The sequence below is a fragment of the Rhinoraja longicauda genome, chromosome 36, assembly GCF_053455715.1.
Source record: "Rhinoraja longicauda isolate Sanriku21f chromosome 36, sRhiLon1.1, whole genome shotgun sequence".
NCBI classification, from domain to species: Eukaryota; Metazoa; Chordata; class Chondrichthyes; order Rajiformes; family Arhynchobatidae; genus Rhinoraja; species Rhinoraja longicauda.
Genome location: NC_135988.1, coordinates 3,883,676 through 3,904,040, shown reverse-complemented (window position 1 = coordinate 3,904,040; position 20,365 = coordinate 3,883,676). Strand labels below are relative to the sequence as shown.

Genomic DNA, 20,365 nt, shown 5'->3' with positions numbered 1-20,365 from the left:
CTCGAAGGGCCGAATGGCCTCCTCCTGCACCTATTGTCGATTGTAATCTAAGTAAACGTCTTCTGCACCCTTTCCAGAGCCTCCGCATCCTTCCTGTAATGGAGTGACCAGAACTGCACATCATACTTAAAATGCGGCCTGACCAATGACTTTTACAGCCTCAACATAACTTCCTGACTCATCCGCTCAGTGCCCCGACTGATGAATACAAGCATATTGTGTGCCTTCTTTACCACTTTATCTATATGCCTGGCCACTTTCAGGGAGCTATGGACTTGTGAGCCCAAGATCCTCGTGTCTGTACATCAGTGAGAAATGTGTTTGTGTGCTATTCAGTCAAATTATACCGCACGTGAGCACAATCAAGCTGCACACTAGTACACCGGGTAGTGCAAATAAAAAAATTCCAGAGTGCAGAATATAGGATTACAGCATTAAAAACAGCACAAGTGTGGCGTCGCCATTCCTTCTCTCCAGAGATGCTGCCTGTCCCACTGAGTTACTCCAGCACTTTGTGTCCATCGAGGATCTGTTATCATCTACCACAATCACTTCACTTTAGATTCAAGGAGATAAGATTGCAGACTACAAATCCACAAATTTCCTGGCTCTTCTGCGGTTCACTGAGATGATATAAAACCCTTCATCCTCTCGGGCTTGGAATTCTCTTTGAATGCAGTCCTTCAGCACGGGATTTCTGCCCTATTCTCCCAAAGAGATGTCCTGCCAAACCAAGGGGTTTGTACAAATTAAAACTGCGCTACATTTTCTTGCTGAGGCTGACAGCGTTTATGTGCATAAATATTTCATTGGATTTTCCATCTTTAGAGATTTTTTCACCACCAACATTGATGTAATACATCTTAGAACATTTGGAGCTAGGCTCAGTCTAAGAGGTGGAAATCTCCACTGTGCGTTTTTGGGTGTGAAGAATATTGGTCCAATGACGCCTGCTTGCTTATTTTGATGCCATTTAGTATAGGGGTAAGCCCTTATCCAGTGTGCCTTCTGGTGCATTCACACTACAAGTCCAGAATGATTTTATAAGGTAATGTCCAGTTGTCCAGTTATTATACACAAGGGAAATCCAATGTCCATCCACAGCCCAGGCTACTGCTGATTACATGGCTGCAGACATCTGACCAGCAGGGTGGCGTGGCTGGTAGAGCCGCTGCCTCACAGGGCCAGAGAGCCAGGTTCGATCCTGACCTCAGCTGCTGTCTGTGTGCAGCTTGCATGTTCTCCCTGTGACTGCGTGGGTTTCCTCCGGGTGCTCCGGTTTCCCCCACCCCACATTCCAAAGATTGGCCCTCTGTAAACTGCCCCTGGTGTATAGAGAACAGATGAGAAAGTGGGATAACTAGTGTGAATGGGTGATCAATAGTTGGCGTGGACTCGATGGGTTGAAGGGCCTGTTACCATGCTGTATCTTTCAATCAAGTTGAGCTGAAGAAGGGTCTGGACCCGAAACGTCACCCATTCCTTCTCTCCAGAGATGCTGCCTGACCTGCTGAGTTACTCCAGCATTTTGTGAAACCCAAGATGACCTGGCAAATAATTCCAAAAATATCACTTCCAATTGTTAAAATGGAACGCATGGATTTGATACTACAGAATACAGAATAGCTTTTATTGTCATTCGTTTTACCGAACAAAATTAATTTGCCAACAGTACAAAAAAAACAAAAAACACAAGACACACAACCCCAACACAAACATCCATCACAGTGACTCCAAGCACCCCCTCACTGTGATGGAGGCAAAAAAACTTCCTCTCTCTTCCCCCATGCCCCTCCCACAGACAGACAGCTCGACCCCTACCGAGGCGACCGACCCGCACAGCCCCTCCAAAGAGATGGAAGGCCCCGCGGCCGAGCCGCACCGGGCGATTATTCACAAAATGCTGGAGTAACTCAGTCGGTCAGGCAGCATCTCAGGAGAGAAGGAATGGGTGACGTTTCGGGTCGAGACCCTTCTTCAGACTGATTTGATACTTTATTTTAGAGATACAGCGCGGAAACAGGCCCGTCGGCTCACCGAGCCCGCACCGACCAGCGATCCCCGCACATCAACACTGTCCTACACACACGAAGGACAATTTACACATACACCAAGCCAATTAACCTACAAACCTGCACGTATTTGGAGTGTGGGAGGAAACCGAAGATCTCGGAGAAAACCTACGCAGGTCACAGGAAGAACATACATACGCCGTACGGATGGTACCTGTAGTCGGGATGGAACCCAGGTCTCTGGCGCTGCAAGCACTGTAAGGCAGCAGCTCTACCACTGTGCCACTGTGCCCTCCCTAAATACTTGGCACTTGAAATCTCTCTGCGATGGTGGTTTATATTACGAGCATTTTCTTCGCATCCTAGCTGCTGACCAAAGCTATGATCTGTGGGGATATTCATAGGACTTGTGAATCAAACTACTGTAATCTGTGTCTGGCTAAGAACGACGGGATTGTGGCTAAGGTTGCCTCTCAAGATGAAGACACACATATTTTGGGATGGCTAATGCTTATAGAAATTTTTAAAGAGCAACAGTTCGGAGAGGTTTTCATTTACTTTAACAGTCTCTGGGTAACATTTAAAAAGTTAACACATACAATAATGATTAAATACAATATATCTTCTAGTGTGCACTTTGACGTAAATGCCTGGCGGGGGGGGGAGGGACACCAATTAAACTATAAACAATGGACTGTTTTTGGTTCACTAAGGACTTTGGGCTTTTTAGAATTGTTAGTTTATTAATTTTGTTTGTTTGAGATTATGTGTTTTCTAGGGATATTGTGTTTACAGGACTGTTATGCTGCTAAGAATTTTATCGTTCCGTTGTCGGTTATGACAACTAAACACTCTTGACTTGACTCTTGAATGTGGAGTCCAAAAAGGATTGAATTAATTTAATGTGCAGGAAGGAACTGCAGATGCTGGTTTAAATCGAAGATAGACACAAAATGTTGGAGTAACTCAGCGGGCGGGACAGGCAGCATAGCTCTCTGGAGCACAAAATGCTGGAGTAACTCAGCGGGTTAGTCTGAAGAACGGTCTCGACCCGAAACGTCTCCCATTCCTTCTCTCCAGAGATGCAGCCTGTCCCGCTGAGTCACTCCAGCATTTTGTGTCTACCTGTGAATTAATTTACCACTGATGTTGCTTCAGCCATTCATTCCCATGCCGTCAGTCAATGAGGCTGGGCTCAAAACACAGGGTGTCATCAACAGATAACGAGGCAGGAGAGGAAAAAGACATCATTTGCGATAATTCTCACTAAGATTAATTGAACTGATACCACTTTCAGCAAACTGATGAAACTGACAATGTGGCAGCTAGATATGTCTAGATATTGATGGATCTCAGTGAGTGGGGAATCTGTTATGCTTGAGGTTTTGTGGCTTTTGTGAAGAGATGAATATATTTTCCGTGCAGGTGGCTTAAGGCACAGACTGCTGCTGTCTGTAGTAATGGTATCTCACGGAAATCTTATTTCTTCATTTTGCACAGAATGTGTTGGAAAACTGGTCACCGTACTAAGAACGTTTGAAACTTTGTCGGTGCCAGAAACGTAGTGACACTTTGTGTACTGCCTAGGTGAAGTCTGCTATATGATTTTACTGGATTGTAGGCAAAAACAAAGAATTTCACTGGACCTAGGCACATGTGACAATAAGGATTGTTAAATGATTTTAAAAAATCAAGGCTGGTATGAGACAGTGAAGGTGGAGAGACACGAAACACCCCGTGATGTTGCCATGTCCACATTCAGGTGCCTTTAGAGAAACAAGCAACTGCAGATGCCAGTTTGCAAAAAATGAAACAAAGTGCTGGAGTAACTCGTGTAGGAAGGAACTGCAGATGCCGGTTTAAACCGAAGATATACACAAAAAGCTGGAGCAACTCAGCAGGTCAGACAGCATCTCTGGAGAAAAGGAATTTGGTGATGTTTCGGGTGGAGACCTTTCTTTCCCCTGACTCTCGTCTGGGTCTTGACCCAGAACATCATCTATTCCTTTTCTAAGGAGATGCTGTCTGACCTGCTGAGTTTTTGTGTCTATCTTCTGCTCGAGTAACTCCATGGGTCAGGTATCATCTCTGGAGATCATGGATAGGCGAAGTTTCGGGTCAGGACCCTTCCTTGGGCCAGTAACATCATTCCAGCATACAGGAGTGTGTTAATGCTGAGACTAAGAACAGAAATAGGATCAAACCTCATGCTGCCTCTGTGCCAACAGCAAGGCTGGCTCTATCCCAATTCAGTAACTTTAAACACTTCCTGCATTTACAATATTTTCTGTTTAAATACATTTTCTTGCATTGCAAGATAAACTGAGCAAATATCATAAACAACCATTTGAAAGAGGCTTAACTACAAGTCATTAGCATTCTGCCAGGTGAGGCATAACATACAAACTAAGAAGTGTCGTTTTCCTTACAGCTGATCCCCGCATTGATAGGTGACATTTCGGGTCTTTAGTCACTTTCCCCTTCCAGAATTCACAAACCGTTACTCAAAAAATTGAGACGTGGAACAAAATATGCTCTTCTATGGCAGGTAAATAAATAAACACAAAGTGCAAATGAAACAAGAATTTTTGCTCATTTCTATTTTTAATCAAGAACGTAGAATAGAACATAGAATGGGAGGCGGTGCCAGCAGAACTGCCTCCGGATCAACGCGGGGAAAACCAGGGAGATGGCCGTGGATTTCCGCAGGTGCAGCCAGGTCCCCCCGACACCAGTGAACATCCAGGGAATGGACATCGGGAGGGTGGACTCTTATAAGCACCTGGGTGTTTACCTCAATAATAAATTGGACTGGACCGAAAACACCAATGCGCTATACAAAAAGGGCCAGAGCAGACTTTATCTGCTGAGGAAACTCAGGTCCTTTGGAGTGCAGGGGGCACTCCTAAGGGCCTTCTACAACACGGTGGTTGCATCGGCCATTTTGTATGGAGTGGTCTGCTGGAGCAGCAGCATCTCAGCGGCGGAAGGGAAGAAACTCGACAAGCTGGTCAGGAAGGCCAGCTCTGTCCTGGGTTGCCCCCTCGACTCAGTGCAGGCAATAGACAATAGACAATAGACAATAGGTGCAGGAGTAGGCCATTCAGCCCTTCGAGCCAGCACCGCCATTCAATGCGATCATGGCTGATCACTCTCAATCAGTACCCCGTTCCTGCCTTCTCCCCATACCCCCTCACTCCGCTATCCTTAAGAGCTCTATCCAGCTCTCTCTTGAAAGCATCCAACGAACTGGCCTCCACTGCCTTCTGAGGCAGAGAATTCCACACCTTCACCACCATCTGACTGAAAAAGTTCTTCCTCATCTCCGTTCTAAATGGCCTACCCAGGCGGTGGGAGAGAGGAGGATGATGGCACAACTAACATCGCTGTTGGACAACGACTCCCACCCCATGCAGGACACTGTCACTGCACTGAGTAGCTCCTTCAGTGATAAAGACTCCTTCACCCCAAGTGCGTGAAGGAGAGATATAGGAGGTCCTTCCTTCCCGCTGCTGTGAGACTGCACAACCAGCACTGCTCCCAGCAGATAAGTCAACAGTAACAGTTAAGGAATACACAGTAAACTGATGACAATTTATCCGAGGCTTTACTTTTATTTATAATGAATGCTCTCTTGCTATCCACTTTGATGCTGTAACACTGTAAATTTCCTCGGTGTGGGACGAATAAAGGAATATATTATTATTTGAACGTAACCTTTGGCCCACAATGTTTGTGCTGAACATGATGCCTGACTAAACTGATCTCATTTGCCTGTACATGATCCATATCCCTCCACCCCCTGTACATCTATGTGTCTTTCTACAAGCTTGTAGGGACATAGGGATTGGCCAGGTAATAGAACCCTCGGATTGGATTACGGTCATGGGTTAAGGAAGCGCGGGGTATTTAAATGCTTGGCGCCAAACCAGATGAGAGATTAGATTATTAAGTAAAGTAGTGTTTGTCCAGGAAGAAGTCAGTCGCGTTTGTTACGGGTTTTGATACTAATAAAGGATTCCAATAAAACCACTCGTCTGGACTCACTACAAGCTTCTCAATTGCCATTAACATATCTGCCTTCACCACCACTCCTGGCAATGTGGTCCAAGCCCCCACCACTCTGTGTAAACACTTTGCTCCGTGCATCTCCATCAAACGTTCCCCCTCTCACCTTACAGCCATGCCTTCTAGTTTTGGATATTACCACCCTGGAGAAAAGGTTCTGACTGTCGACCCTATCTGTGCCGCTCAAAACTGTATATACCTTTATCAAGGCTCCTCTCAACCTCCGATGTTCGAATCCAAGTCTATCCAACCTCTCCCTGTAGCTGAAACCCTCTAATCCAGGCAGCAGTCTGGTAAACCTCCTTTGAACCCTCTCCAAAGTCTCCACATCGTTCCTGTAATGGGACGACCAGAACTGCATGCAATTCTCCAAACGTGGCCTAACCAAAGTCCTATAGAGCTGCTTCATGACTTCCTGACCATTATATTCAATGCCCCTAGTAATGAAGGCAAGCATACCTTACGCCCTCTTTACCACCTTATTTACTTGTGCTGCCAGCTTCAGTGAGCTATGAACCTGGACTCCAAGATCCTTCTGCACATCAATGCCATTAACTATATACTCTCTCTTTACATTCAACTTCTCAAAGTGCAACACCCCACACTTGCTTGGCTTAAACTCCATTGCCATTTCTCTGCCCATTTTTGCAACTGATCGAGATCCCAGTTTCTCCTGACAGCATCCCTCACTGTCTGCAACTCCACAGTTTTGGTATCATCAGCAAACTTACTCATCAACCCATTTACATTTCCGTCTAGGTAATTTGTATATATCACAAACAGCAGAGGTCCCAGCACAGATCCCTGCGGAACTCCACTGGTCACAGACCTCCAACGAGAGTGTTTACTGTTCCACCACAACCCTCTGTCTTCTATGACTAAGCCAGTTCTGAATCCATACGAGTCATTGTGAATCCCGTACTTCTTAATCTTCTGGATCAGCCTACCATGAGGGACCTTTCCAAAAGCCTTATTAAAATCCACAGTATACAACATCCACTTCATCAATGTGTAGGACAAAAACTGCAGATGTTGGTTAAAATCGAAGGTAGACACAAAATGCTGGAGTAACTCAGCGGGTCAGGCAGCATCTCAGGAGAGAAGGAATGGGTGACGTTTCGGGTTGAGATCCTTCTTCAGACTGATTCTTCACCAGTCTGAAGAAGGGTCTCGACCCGAAACGTCACCCATTCCTTCTCTCTCTCTCTCGAGATGCTGCCTGACCCGCTGAGTTACTCCAGCATTTTGTGTCTACCATCCACTTCATCAATCTCCTTTGTCATCTCCTCAAAAAACTCAGTCAAGTTAGTGAGACACGACCTGTCACGCACAAAGCCGTGCTGGCTGTCCCTGGCTGGTCAATAGTGCTGGGCAGCATGATCTGGACATGGCATCGTGCTGTCTGTTGGGTTGGCAGTCACAGCCGAGCCCCTCCTGGACGTGTGAACAGGTGTCTCAGAGCACTCTTCCTCTGCCAGGAAGCTTCTCTGGCACGCTGTATTGCAAGTGTCGATAATAATCTGCCTTTCAGTTCCTCTTACAGATTGTACCCAGAACCCGGCACGTTCTGCTTTCACAGGTGTCCTTAAGTCGGCTATTTCCATAAGTCGGAAAACACACAAAAAGCAGTCGCTATGGTATCCATGCCTCCGCAGTAATGTAGTGAATAGCATCAAAAGCACGGACAGAAGAGAGGGTCTTAGAGAGAGCCATAATGTCATACAGCATGGAAATAGGTCCATCAGCCCAATTCGTACATCCGACCGAGTGGCCCATCTAAGCTAGTCTCATTCCCTGCGTTTGGCCCATAGCCCTTCAAATTTTTCCTAACAAATGTACTTGTCCAAGTGTCTTTTAATTGCTGCCTCAACTACCTACTCTGGCTGCACGTTCAATATATCCACCACCATCTGAGTTAAAAAGTTGCCCCTCAGATTCCTATTAAATCTTGTAACTTTCATCTTAAACCTATGTCCTCTCGTTCTTGATTCCCCTATCCTGGGTAAAAGACTGCATTCAACCTCATGATTGTATACACTTCTAAAAGATCACCCCTCAGCCTCCTACACTCCAAGGTATAAAGTCCCAGCCTGACCAACCTCGCCCTGTAACTCAATCCCTTTAGTCTTGGCAGCATCCTCGCCAATCTTCTCTCTTTCCAGCTTAATGATAAGAACAATTACTAAACAGAGAGAGAAAACTAGTTCTGCCGTTCAAAGCAACAAATGTACGTCCGTGTATCGGAGTTTTGAATTTGACATCATGGAAGATTGTTTGCAAGTAGTGGTGTCTGTAAGTCGAGTGTTCCTAACCCAGGAATGACCTGGACTGAAGTGCACCACTTTGCACTTTCCCACATTGAACTCCATTTACTAAGTGTTCACCCACTCACTCCATCTATCCATATCCTGTGCAGAATCACAATATTCTCACCACAGTCTGCCCTTCCACCTATTTTCACGTCACTGGTAAACTTGGTTAATCAAGATGTACTGGTACATTATTGTCGTATGTACCGAAGCGGAATGATGAAATAAAGTCAGCACAGTGGCGCAGCGATAGAGTTGCTATCTTACAGCGCCAGTGACCCGGGTTCCATCCTGACTACGGGTGGTGACTGTACAGAGAGCTTCGTGGGTTTTCCCCTGAATCTCCGGTTTCCTCCCACACTCCAAAGACGTACAGGTTTGTAGGTTAATTGGCTTTGGTACAATTGTAAATTGTCCCTAGTGTGTGTAGTGTTAGTGTACAGGAATCGCTGGTCGGCATGGACTTGGTGGCCCAAAGGGCCTGTTTCTGCGCTGTATCTCTAAACGGAATAAAAAACCCAATATAGGGCAATAAGTAAAACAAAGCTTAAAGTCCCGGAGTTTTGTAAATCGGTTCAGTCTGAAGAAGGGTCCCGACCTAAAACATGGGCTATCCATGTCCTCCAGCGATGCTGCCTAACCCGCTGAGTTATTCCAGCACATTTTGCTCCATGGTTCGCTCATATCTGAACATAATCTCGGTTCCTATTTTAAATAACAGAAGCAGCAAAGTGGGTTCACTTTCACGTTCCACTCGTTTCATTGTATTTCAGCAACAGTAGCAGAACCTGATGAGTCAACAGATTCAAACGAACCAAATAGAGTGGGAGCTGCCAAGAAGATGCGTGCATGTCCGGTATTAAAACATAATCTAAGGAGTAAATGTTTTAGGCCCCCAAGCTATCAAATGATCAATAACACACTGCCATAGTATACATTATTTTTGAATTTGCAAGTTCCTCAGTACTTAGAAGGGTCGAAGCATTAAAAAGTATCCATGAAGATCAAATTCCAGAAAATGTTAGAAAACAGAGGGGAAAAAAACCCGACACAACAGAAATTCAAAGACCAAAGACAGGGCGGCACGGTGGCGCAGCGGTAGAGTTGCTGCCTTACAGCGAATGCGGCGCCGGAGACTCAGGTTCGATCCTGACTACGGGCGCCGTCTGTACGGAGTTTGTACGTTCTCCCCGTGACCTGCGTGGGTTTTCTCCGAGATCTTCGGTTTCCTCCCACACTCCAAAGACGTACCGGTTTGTATGTTAATTGGCTGGGCAAAAAGTAAAAATTGTCCCTAGTGGGTGTAGGATAGTGTTAGTGTGCGGGGATCGCTGGGCGGCGCGGACCCGGTGGGCCGAAAGGTCTGTTTCTGCGCTTTATCTCTAAATCAAATAATCAATTCACAACATGCTGTGAATTATTTTTGCAGACACTTTGGTAACATTCAACTTGCAACTAAATTACGGAAGAACCAAATACTTTGTGACGTGGGCTTTCAGGACGGGACAGTGGCACAGCTGGTAGAGCTGCTGCTTCACAGCGCCAGAGACCCGGGACAGTGGCACAGCTGGTAGAGCTGCTGCTCCACAGCGCCAGAGACCCGGGTTTGATTCTGACCACCCAGTGCTACCCGTGTGTGGAGTCTGCAAGTTCTCCCTGTGACCGTGTGGGTTTCTCCTTGGTGCTGCAGTTTCCTCCCGCATCCCAAAGGGCGTGCAGGTTTGTAGGCTAATTAATCTCTTCTATTTAAAAATGCCGGTAATGTATAGGGACTGGATGCAAAAGGATAATATAGAACTAGTGTTAATGGGTAGAATGTACAAAGTGGATATTAACACCCGTCATCGGATACTTCCTCTCTGTGATTGCGTGCGTTACCTCCGGGTGCTCTAGTTTCCTCCTACATCCTATTCACAAGAAGGGGCCAGTCAGTACCCTGGTACAGATGGAGGCTCATTATACACCCAAGTTTAGGTAATTTAACAGAGACTAGAAGTCGAACTCTGGAACAGTCTAATAACAGAAAGCATGCAAGTCAAGCATACTCATTAAGTAAAGCTATAACCTGGAAACCAATAATTACTTTCAGAGTTACATGGATAGAATCTCATCCTCTGTTTCACGTTGAATTCCACTTCAGTGAACTTCAATAGAATAGAATTTCAAAAACAGAGTTCTAGATGCACCTGTTACTGCCTTGGGCTTTTCATGCACACAGCAAGGTTGAATCTCTGGTCCACAATCTGCAGCGTACCCCAGACTCTCCCAAACTAACGTGCAATCACCACTTTAATTAATCCAGGGCCAAATATTACTTGCTGAATACAGAACCCGCAGCAAAGCATCATGATTTCAGACTTCCAACATCTTCTTGTGAGTAAAGAAAACTTGGAAGGGCAGCACAGTGGAGCAGCTGGTAGAGCTGCTGCCTCACAGCACCAGAGTTCAATGGGTTCGATGCTGATCTTGGGTGCTGTCTGTCTGGTTTTCATATGACTGCGCGGATTTCCTCCGGGTGCTCTGGTTTCCTCCCACATCTAAAAGACGCGTGGGTTTGTAGGTTCAATGGCCTTGTGTAAATTAGGCCCTCGTGTGTTGGGAATAGATGAGAAAGTGGGATAACATGGAACTAGTGTGAACGGGTGATGGATGGCCGGTGTGCTCGGTGATCTCAGTGGGCATGAAGAAGGGTTCCGACCTGAAATGTCACCAGCACTTTGTGTCTACCTTCAGTGGGCTGAAGGGCCTATTTCCATGCTGTGTCTCTAATCCAAACTAAACTAAACACAAGAAATAGGAGCAGCGTAGGCCAGGTGGCCCCTCAAGTATGCCCTGTCAACTGATACTGTAGGATCACGGCTGATCGATGCTTCTGTGCATCCTCATAATGTGCATTCTCTGATCCTCATAACTCTCAATTCCTCTACCTTTCAACATATTCATTGAAACTAGACCTGCATTTTAAAATATTTCAATTGCTATTATTTAAGTGCCATAGGAATATGAAATTTGCCATTCTGTTCTAGTGGGTAAATGCTCTACTTTCAATGAGCCATACAAATAGAAAGTTACTAGCTAGATTCCTGGCTTGTGCTAACTTAGCTGCAATACGAATGCTGCAACTGCATTCTGACTGCCAGAGTCAGGAACAGAACCGATGCCAGCCCACTTTGCCACCTCAATCACTAGCCAGTGGCTGGGGTGAATTATGCCTTTGTCCACATCAGACAAAGAACTAGTCAACACATGTGCTGCCCCCTCGCCTTCAGGCTCTGTTACGATTCAGAAACAAGAAACTGCAGATGACGGTTTACACAAAAGAACACAAAGTGCTGGAGTAACTTAGTGGGTCAGGCAGCGTCTTTAGTTTAGTTTAGTTTAGAGATACAGAGCGGACACAGGCCCTTCCACCCACCGATTAAGCACTGGCCAGCGATCCCCACACGCTTACACTATCCTACACACGCAAGGGTCAATTTACAATTATACCAAGCCAATTAACCTACAAACCTGTAAGTTTTTGGAGTGCAGGAGGAAACCAGAGATTTTGGAGAAAACCCACGCAGGTCACGGGGAGAACGTGCAAACTCCGTACAGCCAAGCAGCCGTAGTCAGGATCGAACCCTAGTCTCTGGTGCTGTAAGGCAGCAACTCTACCGCTGCGCCACCGTGCTGCCTACATGTTCTCTGCAGAGCATGGACACGTGACGTTTTGGGTCGAGACCCTTCTTTCGGCGTTATCTTTTCAGATTCTGTGTTTTAGCTTGGCCGTGAATGTGATCGAGGTAAAACCCCGCCACTCCTTCTCTTCTGAGCCCCCCACCCAGCAACCCAGAGCGTACCCCTTTCTTCTACTATCTTGCTCCTCTCCCCCTGCCCCCTTACCCTTCCATCTAAATCTCTCCTCTAGTTTTACATTTCACACTTCTCTCCTTATCCAAAACCTTTTTGTCTCCTATTAATTTCTAGCCTTCGTCACTTACTCCATCCATCTGCAATCAAATCCCCCCTCACCTGTATCCACCTATCACTTGTGTAGGAAGGAACTGCAGATACCGTTTTACACCGAAGAGAGGCACACAAAGCTGGAGTAACTGAACGAGTCAGGCAGCATCTCTGGGGGAAAAGGAACAGGGGACGCTTCGGGTCGAGACCCTTCCTTGGGATCGCCCCCCCCCCCCACTAAAATTAGTCTGAAGAAGGGTCCTAACCTGAAACATCGCATGTCCTTTCCTTCCGCAGATGCTGCCTGACCCACTAAGTTACTCCAGCATTTTGTGATTTGACACAGAAAGATGATACTGCTTGGGGGGCAGCTTCCATCTTGGACCTGTAGGAAAAAGCACCTGAAAATGCTGCTTTACACCAAAGGACCAAGGTGCTGGAGTAACTCAGCTAATCACTCTGAAGAAGGGTCCCGACCCAAAACGTCACCTATCCATGTGTTCCAGAGATGCTGCCTGACCCGCTGAGTTACTCCAGCATCTTTAGTATCCTGGATCTGTTGGCCAAGTGCTTCCAGGGGTACGTCCACATCATGTGCTAACGGTCTTACCAGAATGCAGAGCCCGGGCTCCAAGCTCCACATGGAGTTTTCAGTGTTGACTCTGTGCATCAGTTTTCCGTCCACAATGACTCTCTCACTCCCTCCTTCAAACACAGCCACTCGTAACCGGTTGCTTTGTATGTCGACAGACACCTGGATAGGAAAACAGCAAAATTAAACGATACCGATGTCTTTCCAGCAGTACAGCACAAGAACAGTGTGAACTGTGAGGAAGATGCTATGAGGTTGCAAGGTGACTTGGACAGGTTGTGTGTGGGCGGATGCATGGCAGATGCAGTTTAATGTGGATAAGTGTGAGGTTATCCACTTTGGTGGTAAGAATAGGAAGGCAGATTATTATCTGAATGGTGTCAAGTTAGGAACAGGGGACGTACAACGATATCTGGGTGTCCTAGTGCATCAGTCACTGAAAGGAAGCATGCAGGTACAGCAGGCAGTGAAGAAAGCCAATGGAATGTTGGCCTTCATAACAAGAGGAGTTGAGTATAGGAGCAAAGAGGTCCTTCTGCAGTGGCACAGGGCCCTAGTGAGACCGCACCTGGAGTACTGTGTGCAGTTTTGGTCTCCAAATTTGAGGAAGGATATTCTTGCTATTGAGGGCGTGCAGCGTAGGTTTACTAGGTTAATTCCCGGAATGGCGGGACTATCATATGTTCAAAGACTGGAGCGACTAGGCTTGTATACACTGGAATTTAGAAGGATGAGAGATCTTATCGAAACGTATAAGATTATTAAGGGGTTGGACACGTTAGAGGCAGGAAACATGTTCCCAATGTTGGGGGAGTCCAGAACAAGGGGACACAGTTTAAGAATAAGGGGTCGGCCATTTAGAACTGAGATGAGGAAAAACTTTTTCAGTCAGAGAGTTGTAAATCTGTGGAATTCTCTGCCTCAGAAGGCAGTGGAGGCCAATTCTCTGAATGCATTCAAGAGAGAGCTAGATAGAGCTCTTAAGGATAGTGGAGTCAGGGGATATGGGAGAAGGCAGGAACGGGTTACTGATTGAGAATGATCAGCCATGATCACATTGAATGGCGGTGCTGGCTCGAAGGGCCGAATGGCCTCCGCCTGCACCTATTGTCTATTGTCATAACAAGCCCCCCGGCCCACAAGGTGCGTGCCGCACGAACATAATGCCAAGACCACCGCTTATCTTATTTTAGTTTAGAGAAACAACGCAGAAACAGGCCCCTTCGGCTTACCAAGTCCACACCAATTCCGCACATTAACACTATCCTACACAACAAGAATAAGAAGGCTTCTTGCCCTGAAACCTACTTCTTAATGATACTGGAAACGCCCAGAAGGAACAAGGTGGACAAAATAGATACTGATTGATCGTTTTCGAGAACAGTTTGCACTGCCACAAGAAACAGAACACTGAAAAAATAGCCTCTGTTCAGACAAAAGGCGAGTGTTAATCTTGATCAGCCCTGGGAGAGGGCAGGAAAGATTGCCAATGTGTAGCAGCACCTGGGAGGGTGCAACACTGGTTGGTGGGTGATAGCTGGAATCAGATGGGGAGAGATAGATGGATGGAGCCAGGTTTAGTTTTATGCTTAGTTTAGAGATACAGCGCGGAAACAGACCCTTTGGCCCACCAAGTCCTTGCCAACCAGCGATCTCCATTATACTAGCATACACTACACACACGAGGAACAATTTACAATTATATCAAGCTAAAAAAAACAGTGCTGGAGTAACTCAGCAGGTCAGGCAGCATCTTTTTTTGTTTAGAGATACAGGGCGGAAACAAGCCCTTCGGCCCACCGAGTCCGCACCAACCAGTGGTCCCCGCACATTAACACTATCCTACACACACCAGGGACATTTTTTTAAACATTTATACCAAGTCAATTAAGCCTGTACTTTATACCAAGTCAACCAAGCCTGTACTTCTTTGGAGTGTGGGAGGAAACCGAAGATCTCAGAGAATACCCACGCAGGTCACGGGGAGAACGTACAAACTCCGTACAAACAGGACCCATAGTCAGAATCAAACCCGGGTCTCTAGAGCTGTGAAGCAGCAAATCTACCGCTGTGCCACCTATCTACCTTCGCATAATCCATATCCCTCCATTCCTTGCATAGCAATAGTTGCTAGTGCAGCAATTTAGTGTTAATCTTCCGTTTTCTGAGCAAGATAACTCACAACTTCTTAACGTTTTATAGCTTGTTAAGTTAATAGCTTTTAATCGATTATTAGCATCCAGTACAGGATCTTTGGGGTAGTAATGTGAAGCATTTCTTCCTTCAAGTGACATGGAGGAGTTGGAATCCGATGAACATCATTCAATGAGTAAATTGTCCTGCTTGACTGGGAGGTGGTAGGTTCAAAGGAGCCTTTAAAGTGAATTGCATCAACCATAAAACAAGAAAAGGTATCACAAAATGCTGGAGTAACTCAGCGGGTCAGGCAGCATCTCAGGAGAGAAGGAATGGGTGACGTTTCGGCTTGAGACCCTTCCTCAGTCTGAAGAAGGATCTCCACCCGAAACACGAGTCTGAAGGGCTCAACCCGAAACGTCACCCATTCCTTCTCTCCTGAGATGCTGCCTGACCCGCTGAGTTACTCCAGCTTTTTGTGATACCTTCGATTTGTACCAGCATCTGCAGTTATTTTCCTATGAAACAAGAAAATGGTACATGAATGTGGGGAAAGAGGCAAGAATTGCAACCTTCTGGACTCCTCTTCAGAAGAGCCCAAACAAACTCCCGAAGGTAGACACAAAACGCTGGAGTAACTCAGCGGGTCAGGCAGCATCTCGGGAGCGAAGGAATGGGCGACGTTTCGGGTCGAGGCCCTTCTTCAGACTGATGTCAGGGGAGGGGACATCACCCATTCCTTCTCTTCCGAGATGCTGCCTGACCCGTGAGTTAATCCGGAATTTTGTGTCTACCTGCGATTTAGACCAGCATCTGCAGTTTTTTCCTAAACAAACTCCCGATGTTCTTTACTGTTATTCTGCCGCAGGAGATCTGAGGTCCAGCCTTTCTCCCAAATTATTTGAGGACAGATGAGCATCAGTGCATTTGAAAGAGCTGGAACAACATCGCTTTGCGATCATCGTTCAGAGCTGGCACTTGATCAGAAAAAGCCGTATTTGGTTTCAAAGCCAAAGGGAACTTGAATGCCGAGTTTGAACGATCAGTTTAGAGATCTCAATAGACAATAGGTGCAGGAGGAGGCCATTTGGCCCTTCGAGCCAGCACCGCCATTCAATGTGATCATGGCTGATCATTCTCTCGACCAAACGGTCGAGTCTCCAATAGTGCATTGTGCCCCGAGGGATGAAATGCAGCATTGGCCCAGATTACCATCAAAGGTTTATGACACAAGAACACCAAGGAACCGAACCACAGCATCGTGGGTCATTCAACAGGGGAGAGAAGAGACATGTAGTTGTCTTTGGGGTTAGTAGTGTCAGGGGAATAGACACAATTCTTTGTCGCAAGGATCGAGAGTCCCCAAGGCTCCGTTGCCTGCCTAGTGCCGGGTTCACGACATCTCGTCTGACCTTCTGAGGGACTTGGAGTGGGAAGGGAAAGATGAGATGGTCCAAGTGGGTACCAATGACGTAGGTAGAACAAGGAAAAAGGTTCTGCTATGGGAATTTGTACAGCTAGGGGCTAAATTAGAAAGCAGAGCCAAAAAGGTAATAATCTCTGGATTGCTGCCTGAGCCACAAGTACATTGGCACAAGGTTGAGAAGATGAAAGAGTTAAACGTCTGGCTCAAAGATTGGTGTGGAAGAAGTGGATTTGAATTCATGGGACATTGGCATCAGTATTGGGGAGTGAGGGAGCTGTTCCAATGGATGGACTCCTCAGGAACCTTGCTGGGGCCAAGGTCCTGGTGAATCGCGTAACTAGGGCCATAGATAGGGCTTTAACTAAATAGTGTGGGGGCGGGATCAACAAATTGGAAATGTATGGATGAAGTTGAAGGGAAAGAGAGCGCAGGAGAGGTTACTGAAGTCTCCAGAATAAATAATAGGACAGACTGTTTAAAAAGGGATAAGAGTCTGTCACGCAAAATGGGGACCAATTTGAGAAGAGTGAATACTGAACTAAAGGTGTAATATTTGAACGCATGTAGTATACAGAACAATGTGGATGAGCTTGTACCACAGTTAGAAATTGTAGGTACGACATTTTCTTGGTGGGCATCACAGAGACGCGGCTGAAAGTGGATCAGAGCTAGGGTTACGAAGTATCCCGTTTTAGCCGGGACATCCCATATGTTGGGCTAAATTTGTTTGCCCCGTACGGGACCGCCCTTGTCCCGCATTAGGCCCGGGGGGGGGCCTGTAAGCCCGGACACTGTAGGCCCAAGGGCCGCTGTAGGCCCGAATAGTGTAGGCTAATGGAGTGTGTTCGGGGAGCGGCCGAGTGTTTTCGCCGAATGGAGGTTGCATAGCAACCTGCCTCCTGGCCCGTGTGGCCGCCATTGGTGGAGCGGGAGCTGGCTGAGTGAGGTCACATCACCGTTTGTCCCTTATTTGGGAGTTAAAAAGTTGGCAACCCTAATTGGAGCTGAACAACCAAGGATACACATCCTATTGAAATGACAGGGAGGTGGGCAGAGAGAAAGTGGTGGCTCTGGTGCTATGGAATGAAGTTCAATCTTTGCCAAGACACGACATTGGATCAGAAGATGTCGAATCCTTGTGGGTAAAGTTAAGAAACTGCAAGGATAAAAAGACCCCGATGGGAGTTACACACAGCCAGCCGAACAGTAGCCAGAATGTAGAGTACAAATTACATCAGGAGATACAATCAGGAGATACGAAGGACAATGTTACAGTGGCCATAGTGGATTTCAGTATGCAGGTTAAAACTGGGGATTATCAGCTTGGTACTAGATCCCAAGAGAAGGAATTTATAGAGAGCCTCAAGATGGTTTCTTACAGTAGCTTGTGGTCGAGCCTACTAGGGAAAAGGCAATTCTAGATTTGCAGTTGTGTAATGAACCAGATTTGATTAGGGAGCTTCAGGTGAAGGAACTCCATGATATGATAAAATTCAACCTGCTGTTTGAGAGGGAGAAGATGAAATCAGATGTGTCAATATTATTGCTAAGTAAAGGTAACTACAGAGACAGTTACCTGTAGTGTCTGTCTACAGGTAGACAGACCAAAGTTGGCTAAAGTTGATTGGAAAGGACCCTAGCAGGAATGATGGTGGAACAGCAATGGGACCAATTCGGAAGACGTAGGATCTTTTCATCGCAAAGAGGAAGAAAGATTCTAAGGGGAGAATGAGGCGACCGCGGCTGACAAAGAAAGCCAAAGACAGCATAAAAGTAAAAGAGAAGGCGTATAATATTGCGAAGATTAGCAGGCGGCTAGAGGATTGGGAGGCTTTTAAAAACCAACAGAAGGCAATAAGGGGAGAAAATATGAAATTCGAAGGTAGGCTAACCAATAATATAAAAGAGGATAGCAAATATTTTTACAAATATTCAAGGAGCAAAAAAGAGACAAGAGTGGACATTAGACTACTGGAAAATGACACTGGAAAAGTTGTAATGGGGAACGAAGATATGGCAGATTAACTGAATCCGTTTTTTGCATCTATCTTCACAGTGGAAGTCACCAGCAACATGCTAGAAATTCAAGAGAGTCAGGGGGCAGAAGTTGGTGGAGTTGCTGTTACTAAGGAGAAGGTGATTGGGAAGCTGAAAGGTCTGAAGGTGGATGCCAACCAAGGGTTCTGAAAGAGGTCGCTTTGGCGATTGTGGAGGCATTAGTTGTGATCTTTCAAGAGTCACTAAAGTCAGGAGTGGTTCCAGAGGACTGGAAAATTGCAAATGTTACTCCACTGTTCAAGAAAGGCGCGAGACAAAAGAGGGGAAACTATAGGCTGGTTAGCCTGGGTGGTTACTAACATTATTCAGGATGAGGATTACGAGTACTTAGATGATCAACATAAAATAGGCCAAAGTCAGCATGGTTTTGTAAAGCAGAGAACTTGCCTGACAAATCTGTTGGAATTCTTTGAGCGAGTAAATAGCTGGATAGACAAAGGAAAGTCAGTGGATGTTGTTTACTTTGATTTTCACAAAGCCTTTGATAAGGTGCTGCATGTGAGGTTGCTAAACAAGATGGTAGCCCATAGTAAAAGAGGGAAGATACTAGCATGGATTGAAGATTGGCTGAATGGCCGAAGGCAAATTTTGAATAGTCGGGTATGCTTCTTTTCATGTTTTATGTTAATGATGGAATTGATAGCTTTGTGGCCAAGTTTGCCGATGATATGAAGATAGGTGGAGGGGGCTGGTGGTGTAGAGAAAGCAGGGACTCTGCAGAAGGACTTGGACAGATTAGGAGAACGGGCAAGACTCTGGCAGGTGGAATACAGCATAGCAAAATGTGCGATCAAGTACTTTTGTAGTAGGTATAAAGGCATAGACTATTTTCTAAATGAGGAAAGGATTCAGAATTCAGTGGTGCAATGGAACTTGGGAGCAATGGATCCTGCTGGTGCAGGATTCCCAAAAGGTTTTTTTGCAGTTTGCATTGGTTGTAAGGAAGACATTCATTTTGAGAGAACGAGAATATAAAAGCAGGGATGGAATGCTGAGCCTTTATACGGCTTTATCAGGTCACATTGGAGAATTGTGAGCAGTTTTGGGCCCCAAATCTGAAGAGGGACGTGCTGGCGTTTGAAAGGGTCCAGAGGTTTACGAGAATAATCCCGGGGATGATTGGCTTAACAGGATGAGCGTTTCACAGCTCTGGGCTTGTACTCGCTGGAGTTTAGAATGATGAGTAGGGACCTCATTGAAACTTACCGAATAGTGAAAGGTCTGGATAGCAGGGATGTGGAGAGGATGTTACCACTAGTGGGAGAGTCTAGGACCAGAGGGCACAGCCTCAGAATAAAAGGACGTAACTTTAGAAAGGAGATGAGGAGGGATTTCTTTAGCCAGAGGGTGCAAAATCTGTGGAATTCATTGCTTTGAAGACCACCCGAGTATTTTTAAAGCCAAGAGTGATATGTTCTTGTGTAGGAAAGAACTGCAGATGCTGGTTTAAATCGAAGGTAGGCACAAAATGCTGGAGTAACTCAGCAGGTCAGGCAGCATCTTTGGAGAGAAGGAATGGGTGACGTTTCAGGTCGAGACCCTTCTTCAGACCGATGTCAGGGGAGGGGGCAGGACAAAGATAGAATGTAGCCGGAGACAGTAAGACTAGTGGGAGAACTGAGATGGGGGAGGGAATGGAGAGGGAAAGCAAGGGCTGTCTGAAGTTAGAGAAGTCAATGTTCATACCGCTGGGGTGTAAAGTACCCAAGCGAAATATGACATGGTTCCTCCAATTTGCGCTGACAATGGAGGAAAGGTCAGACTGGGAGTGGGAGGGGGAGTTGAAGTGCTGAGCCACTGGGTTAAGGCGGACTGAGTG

General features: G+C 46.1%; 1 protein-coding gene across 1 annotated transcript in view; it reads right to left on the bottom strand.

Moving 5' to 3' along the window:
- Positions 1-20,365, bottom strand: part of nudcd3 (NudC domain containing 3) — a 52,756-nt gene that overhangs the window by 13,509 nt on the left and 18,882 nt on the right. The window contains exon 4 of the mRNA XM_078428794.1: positions 12,945-13,088. Within this exon, the coding sequence (XP_078284920.1) occupies positions 12,945-13,088 (144 nt within the window). The remainder of the gene's footprint in view (positions 1-12,944; positions 13,089-20,365) is intronic.